Source organism: Perissodus microlepis, chromosome 20, assembly GCF_051167445.1.
Source record: "Perissodus microlepis isolate ML-2025 ecotype Zambia chromosome 20, ASM5116744v1, whole genome shotgun sequence".
Lineage (NCBI taxonomy): Eukaryota > Metazoa > Chordata > Actinopteri > Cichliformes > Cichlidae > Perissodus > Perissodus microlepis.
The window spans coordinates 27,013,421-27,021,711 of record NC_140480.1 but is presented as its reverse complement, the minus strand read 5'-3'; the positions used below and the strand labels follow the sequence as shown (position 1 = coordinate 27,021,711).

General features: G+C 39.7%; 1 protein-coding gene across 1 annotated transcript; it reads right to left on the bottom strand.

Moving 5' to 3' along the window:
• Positions 1 to 18: 18 nt before the first annotated feature.
• On the bottom strand, positions 19 to 7,492 carry LOC146364708 (proteolipid protein 2-like). The gene is made up of 5 exons (XM_084916221.1): positions 7,133 to 7,492; positions 2,828 to 2,983; positions 2,633 to 2,731; positions 1,465 to 1,561; positions 19 to 1,363 (listed from the first exon to the last, which is right to left on the bottom strand). The coding sequence occupies exons 1-5, from the start codon at positions 7,226 to 7,228 to the stop codon at positions 1,350 to 1,352; spliced, it is 462 nt and encodes a 153-aa protein (XP_084772347.1). The 5' UTR covers positions 7,229 to 7,492; the 3' UTR covers positions 19 to 1,349.
• Positions 7,493 to 8,291: the final 799 nt, after the last annotated feature.

Genomic DNA, 8,291 nt, shown 5'->3' with positions numbered 1-8,291 from the left:
AGCAAGCCAGAAAACTGATTTTCTTTGTGGTAAAATGGCTTTTATTTCCCTTTGAACTTTTAAATTGCAGACTCTTGTAAAGCATATTAAAATGAAAAAAAAAAAACAAAGGGGTTGAGGAAACACTCGCAGTACATATCCTAATGTTAACATAGCATGTTCAAAAAATGGACTGTGCTACTGAGCAGTACAAAATGTCTACAGAAAAATATTGTAGCACCTTAAAAAAAAATGTGTTATAAATGTAAGAAAAATGCATAACCTGAGCAGGAATCCAAGAGCTGTAGGCAAAACTTGAGGATGATGATGTAATTTTAAATAATAAGTGAGGTTGTTTAGTTAATGGGCTATCTATGGGTCCTAAATTCCAAAACTCTAGAAGAAAAACGACCAAAGACTGCTGATTAATAAAAATGAAATCAAATGCTTTAGTACTTAGAAACAAAAGATGAAACGGAAGAAGGTGAGGGAACTGGTTACTCTGAATGAGACTTTTAAGGCACTGTAAAACACACAGAACACTGTTAAATAACAGAAAAGCAATGGTTTAACCAGCTGAGAAAGTACAAAAAAAAGTCCCCCAAGAAGAAATTTATAATATTAAACGATTCAAAAAGCACCACCTCTGTGTCAGTTGCTTCTGAAGCCCAAATAACACAGTTACTATTTACTACAGCAGTCCAACAGTGAACAGTAGACAGGTGTATTAGACAAGTTGCATGATGACATCATCCAAAGTCCTCCTAGAAGCAAGTCTGGCCATTTGGCATCTTGATAAGACCATTGGGCACTTATATGGGGAGATATTTTAAAGGATTATGAAAATGAACTCTTATTTCAGTGATTAAGGGGATACCTGGAAAAAAGAGTGCTTTATGAGTTTGCTGCCCCCAAAATAATGTTTTAAAAAGCTTTTTATCACCCAGGAGGTTATACTTTACCAGCGTCTTTGCTGTTATGGAATTATCTCAGAAGCATCGGTTGAGGATTCTGTGAGTGCTAGGTCGCTCTTTCATAATCTCTCTGCATTAATCAAAGTGTTCCCTATTATTGGCAGCTTTCCCCTTTTAGTCTGGTTGGAATAAAAGTTTGAGAGGGGAATCCCTCATGGAGTAGACATACAGACAGATGCCAGCACCCCTCATTAAGGCTATGTCATCTTCTTTTCTGGCTTCATTCTTTAAGATACATTTCATCTGTTCAGGCCATGCAGCAGCATTTATTAAACTGTGACTTGCTCATTTTACTGTCCATCCTCCTCTCTGACCCGCTCCTCTGTTAACCTTTGCCCAAATGACTGCTTTTGGTTCTTCTGTGTTCTTGACAGAAGTATTTCTGTCTGAGAACATTTAAACTCTGTCATCTGTTAAAAACAAAAACAGTCAAGACATTAGAGAAAATTGCACATATCAAATAAAACCAAGAACGCGTTTTGAATGCATTAACAAAAACTGTTTTTCTCACCAGTTGGAGCTGCTGAGTGCTGTCTGTTACTTTTGACTTGGAGGAAGATTGTGTAGGTGTCGTATGCAAATATCAGCCCAGCGATCAAGCCAAACACCTAAGAAGCAAGAACTGACAATCAGAATCACAACTAACACAAATACAATCTAAATAAATTATCAGTATTTTGTTAAAGTTAAGTGCCAGAAGACTTTGTGCTCTTCACACTATTAGACACTTTGGTTCATGAAGAAGCCAATGTGGGGACAGGCTTGTGCCTGATATACAGCTGCAAAGCACATGTTTGGAACTATACACGTGATTAATACAAAAGACTACGTGTAGACATAGCATACCACGAGGATGGTTGTGGTGGGGAAATGAGATGTGAAATTTATCTTTAACATACAGAAAATCTACTGTCATTAGGAGCATAACAAGCCCACTTCATTTTTTAAAAAGTAAACTGATAAATAGTAAACAAAATCTTTCAAAAACTGACAAAATAATATTTAATGTCCTCTGATTCAGTGTAAAAGGAAACAGAGATTGTGATGCAGTTACAGGCTCAGTCTTACCATTTTGTTCATGCATTATTTTTAGTTTTCCAGTAAGAAATTAACTGTATTAACACTTCCACATACTATAAGCTGCGCTGCCCTTTCCATCTCATCAAAGTGTTTACTGAGATCATCCATATAGCCTGATATCTCTATAACCAAAAAGAATTGCCACCTGCTGGTCATTACAAAGAATGCAGGTTTGAGACACTTCTGCTTTGGCTTCATTTTTCCGACCCACAAGCTGTGTCCATCTTTTATATAAGTGAATGATCAACTTCTCTCACTCCCTATCACGCTTGTGACATGTGATATAAGCATGACATCATACTGGACAGGACACCACATATCTGCAACTTGCATGCAAAGTTTTTAAAGGTTACAGGTGTATCCTGCTCAAAGGCAAAAACTAATGATAAAGCAACTTTAAAATGGGGTTGTTGGTTTTTTCTGCTTAAAAAAAAAAAAAACCTTTGTTACAACAGGCATTCAGTTTTCACATGTATAACTGGTAGCACCGAAATTAGTCAGTGGTAACAGCCATCAGTTGTCAAAATAAACAGAAATAAATATGAGCAGATTCAGTATGCAGCTAAGAACTCAGGCTGAGTCATTCTGGCTTAACGAACCGCGCCTGCGATACGAGCTCCATCCCCAGATCCTCCAATGAAATTGACCAGAGAGGTGATGATGTAGAGGACGGCACCAATCCCAGCACGGAACAGATCCTGCACAAAAGAGGGAAGCAAAAGATGAAGCATTATGCAATTTAGCACAGAAATGTGTCAGAGTGTGTGCATGCAGTTATGTGTGTGCGGACTCACAGTCCAGACCCAGTTGATCACTAGGATCTGCTTGTCCAGGTCCATCATGAAGATGCCGAAGAAGATCATGGAGAAGATCATCTCACATATGGCCAACGCAGAGTAGCCTCCATACACGGAAGCAGCATAGCAGATGATGACGATAAAACTGACAAGCTAAGATAGAGATGAGAGAAAAGAGGAGATGAGACTTGATATGAGTGTAAATTTCACAGGAAACTAACACCCACACTGCGTAAATTCCTCTACCCTGTTAGAATTTCCAGGTATAAAAATCAGCTGCAATTTCTCTGAGATAGGACTGCACATTTTTGTAGCGTCACACAGCAACAGAAAATAATCTGTCTATAGAGCTGTCACGTCCAGCTGGACAGTAAATGACTCCAACAAAGGCATCATTATTCTGCTTACAGCAGCCACTTGACTACTTCCAAGTCAACATTCACATGACAACAGCTATTCATGCTAACAAATTATTTTCTAGACAAAATACTATTAGAGTGAGACAACTGAACAGAGCATAATGCACAGTGTCTGCCTATCACACGCTGCTTTCATCTTAGATTTACAGCCAGTGATTGTTTCATCATATTTTTCCATATAAGGGGGGGAAAAAAAGTCAGCAAGCATTCTTCTCGCTCCAATGAAACGCGGCCAGTGTGGAGAAACCATAAACTCAGGCAGCCTACAGCTCACTATCAGTCTGTTTTTCAATATCGCTATTGTTGTCGCTGTGGGCAGATGCTTTCACACAAAGTTATATAACAGCCGTGAAGGAGAGCAAACTTCAAAGGTTCAAAAGTATAACAACTATATTTGCTAAAACACACTAACTGGTATTCATTTTATTTGATTTGTGACAACATTCAGTGAATCCTTTTCCTGCACATTTGTGTTTAAACCTCACAGCGGGGTTTGTGCCACTTACACACGTGCCAAAAAACAAGACTGCATATATAGGAAAAGGAGAAATTACATTAAAACCCACTGAAAACATTAAATTCATGGTGCATAGGAATGAAAAATGATATTCCTTCTTTTAACTAATGAATTTACTAATTAATCACTGCAGGTCTTAAACACGTAAGCATCCTAACACTTAAAAAAATAAGTGTTAGGATGCCCCCCCCCCTCCCAATACCTTGTGTTGGGGGGGGTTGTGTGTGTGTTTCTGTCTTGTTTTTTATGGACATGAAGTCTGCCAATACAGATTGAATTGAATTGAATATATATACTTACTTTTTTACCCTAAATCTTATATTAGGTATGATTCTTTTTTGACCCAGAGCCTTTTAAAGAAAGCACATCACATCATAATCTATGGTTACATTCATCATAGTCTTGTAATACTTACTAAATAAAATCGCACTCTTAACTCTGACATGCATCTAAAAAAGGCAGTTGCACTCAATGCAATGTTTTATTCTCAGACACAGACGACTCAGGAGACAGTGTCAAATCACAGCAGTCTATATGATACACGCATGATTTAACTGACTTGACACCAGCCCCTACATCTGTCACTACAGCCTCCCCTCCCCACACACGAACAGCCAGCCAGCAACTCTGATGCATCAGTAGTTCGTGTGTTCCTGAGACTGGCACAGGCTGCCTCTGTAGTGCAGTCAGGAGGCTGAGGCCAAGGCCCTACACAAAAGAAGCTCTATTCGGGCTCGAGGCGGCTGCTCTGAGAGCAGTGGCTACTGAGGAGGCCGTCGCACAGAGAAACACCCACTACACAAGAGTCCCTCTGAACAAGAAAGTCCCTGAGTTGTTGACACCTTTATGTTTTGCACACAGCAGTAGATCTGTTTGCACCAGGCAGCTTTAAAAGATCCCAGGCAGGATCTTTTCAAATCAGAAAAATAAGCTGCTCTCGTTGAATTGACTGGGAGGGAAACTGTTGTGAACGGCTGGCTATTTATAGTCAGCAGCAACATGAGGGCAAAGACGTAGTACACAGTGCAGAGCCATTCCAAACAGCAACAGTTGCTAGGGAAGTCAATGAATGTGTGCAAGAGCAAGAAGGGAAAGTCCTATTTCATCTCTCTTCTTACTTCAAACTACTCATTTGTACCCATTATACACGTTGCATTCCCCACCCACCCCCAAAAAAACCTGAATCACTAAAAATGGATTTCCACTCTTCAATCACTGAACTAGTTCACATTCTTAATATTATAAACAAGGTCATTAATTAGCTCATCACAACTCATTGCCACAGGCTTAACTGTGCCACGTGAAACATGCGCTACATGGGTGTGACTGTGACCTGCGAGTTGCTCTGCAAATACAAACATGTTCATGCGTCTTACAGGCAGAATTTAAAAAAATAGGTCTAAACCTAATTTGGTGATGCACTGAAACCTTGAGGCTAAAATACTGTGCGTGAAGTCAGGAAGTTTATTCCTTCACATTTTTGGTTTAACAACTGGCATGCTTCTGCATCCCTGCCTGCTGGGATGAGATACCCCTTTTCCTATTAAACTGGAAACACCCATAATAAGCAGTAATCACATTGGCCTTCCTGTTTGCTCCCACAGTCCTTCTCCCTACACTCAAAAGCATTTCAGATATCCACCATCAGATGACTTCCGTCTGAGTTTATCAGTTTCCAGTAAAGTAATGAGTAGGAGAGGAAACAAACTATGAAGGGTGTTCAGTGAAGCATAAAGCAAACCTATCCTTGAACGGCAGACCAGAGATGCGTGTGTTAAACATTTCACGCATTCTTTGTTCCCAGGGTAAAACTTCACACCAGCTTGGAATTTCCATTATCTGGCAAAGCGGATTTTTTTTGGGGGGGGGGGAGGTTTTACAGTGGGCAGACTACTGACCAGCAACATCTGAGGGGCTGCTTTATAATGAGCTTGTCGAGCTATGAGAGCAAAAAGTTTGATCGGTGAAAAAAAGCACATTCTCCGTTTTACTCAGTGGAACGCATTAATACATTTGTTTTGGATATTAATGCTGACCAGTTTTATTTGTTTTTCCTTTTGTCTTTGCAATTTACTATGTTCAGTTTATCCTTTATCGGGTGGATAAATGCTATTAAATATTTGGGATCTATGTTAACAGTGAACCTATTAAAGCAGAAACATACAGGAAATATCTGGCAATTTGTACAGTTTAATGTTTGGTTGTGTTAACACAAGTCATTTCCCTCGAGTCATGTAGGGTGATCTGATAAAACTTCGACTCAAGAGCTTAATGTGAAGCTGACAAACACTTTAAAAGGTATTCATTCTCTGCCTGAAGGAAACAAATCAACTACAAGTAAAAGTCCTATATTCCAAAGCTTCTGTAACCATATTACTCAATCCGTACTGTTGTCTTATTACTATGCATATGGAATTTATTAGGCGTCTCCAAGTGGTGCTGATTGTTTTGCATTCTCATACATTGCGTTAGATTTCACCAGCTGACTAGATTCTATAACAAAAATCTTAGTTTGTAAATTGCAACATATAGAAGAAAAGCAGTGGAAGTGCAATAACATCAAGTACAGTACTTAAGTAAATTTACTTAGATACTGATCCACTGACAATACGGAACTTATGCAAAGTATTTAAGCTTAAAGTGACTCATGTGTTAAGAGATCACACCGCTGTGAAATGCAAACAAAGGCGTTCATGTGAAAATAGTGGTCAAGGACAGTAAAGTACAACAGTATTCCCAGACAGGAAGTCATTTTACTTTGCCACTACGACAGTTTATTATTAGGAGCTGTAGGTTGTTTGCATTTATACTTCTATTCCTGCCTTTGCAGGGTGCATGCAGTCCTGTTAACCAGAGCCAGATGTGCAAACCTATAATGTGGGATGGAAAATCCTTTTATGAGCCTTTATACTACCAATAATGTGATATACTTTGCATTTTGCTACTCTGGCAACAGACAATATCCAGCCTGTAAGTGAGCACATGAGACGGTGGGCTGAGTTAACCTATGTGACCTTTAATGATCAGCATTTCAGCTCCTTGGTGCCAAAAGCAAAAACAGTGGAGCAGCAGTGACAGGTGGAATCCCTTCACCTCTGAGAAAGCACATACTTTTCATTCCTTATACAGACTAGAGTGAGAAATGTGAATAAGAAAATAGAAGAAAACCGAGCAAAGGGGAAATGACACATTAGTGATTAAAAAAATCAATAGATACAGAACATAAATCCACTTAGCTATCTATAAATTATAGATTAGTAACAAGTGAGCTTTACACGCAGCATATTAAAGCCATATCTGTGAGTCGTTAACCGTGGATCATCACAGCAGAGCTGCACACAAATATCACAGTGAGAACAAACTTACTATTTCTGCTGCCAGGATGAACCCTTTCTGGGTCTTCACGTAGCTTTTCAGCCTCTCCACGCAGCTGGGAGAGCCGGACGCACTTGTATCGGCCATTCTGTACTTTATCAAAGTTCACTAAACAGACAGTGTGCTGCGTGTATTCGACCCCGAACTACGAGCAGATTAAACAAATGTTCTTCTTTCTTTCTTTAGTGGAGGAAAGTTTAGAGAGTGCTGCCCTGGTGCGGTTTATCGTTGCTCTTGCTTAAATTGGCGAGTCGTTATTTTCCCCTCAGGCGGATGAATCAACTTCTCCGAGCAGAGGTCTTGATGAAATGCGGTTATTGGACTCCAGCACGACCACAGAAGCTCTGCGGAAACTCTAAAAGAGGGAGGGACAAGGAACCAGCGTAGGAGTTCACTGCCGGGCGTTGGCTCGCTACCGCTTTCCTCAAGGGGAGCTGTTTCCCTGCAATTACCCTAAGTTATTTTAATGTTTTTTTTATGTCATTTTAGGTTGTTTAAATTTGCTTTATACCGTGGCGCTGCCGGGGATTATTTAACTGCAAATAAACAACTAGATTGTTGGGCTGGTGCTTGTGCTTTATTAATATTTGCACAGAGCGCTCAAATCCCTAAAAACTATATGTAGGACGAAGAGAATGGGTTGCTAGAGAGCAAAGAAACCATGCAAGTTACACGTTTACCTACAAATATGTTGCTTTATTACATACTTTCCCCGTCTCCCTTAAAAAGTGAAAACAAGAAGGCTGACAGGAAGCTAAACAAAAGACTAGAGCTTCAGTCCAACGGTAGCTTTTTTCTTTTCATTGTTTTCCTTGCATCATATTCGCTGACATATGCATAATTTGTGACTTTGTGCACACGCAGAGCAAAAAAAGAAAAAAAGTGCGACATGCCAGCTTGCACGTGAACAGGGGCGTTTCCAGGTTGTTTTCTAATGGGGCAGCAAATGGCATGGAGCGACGACGAGCACGAGGCATGAGGAGGTATTTGATCAGAAATAAACCCAATGTAGAAAACTGGTGTGTAAAACATTTTCAGCCTTGTGTGGAGTCTTGATGCAGATGGTATTATGAGAAATGGGAAAACTTGTTTTGTGGTTAGTAATAGGGGTGGGTTTTGATTATCGATTTAAATCGATTCTGGCTTGGAT

What these genes read in the sequence shown, in the direction of transcription:
- LOC146364708 (XM_084916221.1), bottom strand. Translation starts at nt 7,228, where the DNA reads ATGGCCGATACAAGTGCGTCCGGCTCTCCCAGCTGCGTGGAGAGGCTG. An exon ending in TCATCCTGGCAGCAGAAATA is followed by an intron (nt 2,984 to 7,132) that starts GTAAGTTTGTTC and finishes TCTCTATCTTAG; the next exon opens with CTTGTCAGTTTTATCGTCAT. An exon ending in TGATCAACTGGGTCTGGACT is followed by an intron (nt 2,732 to 2,827) that starts GTGAGTCCGCAC and finishes TCTTTTGTGCAG; the next exon opens with GATCTGTTCCGTGCTGGGAT.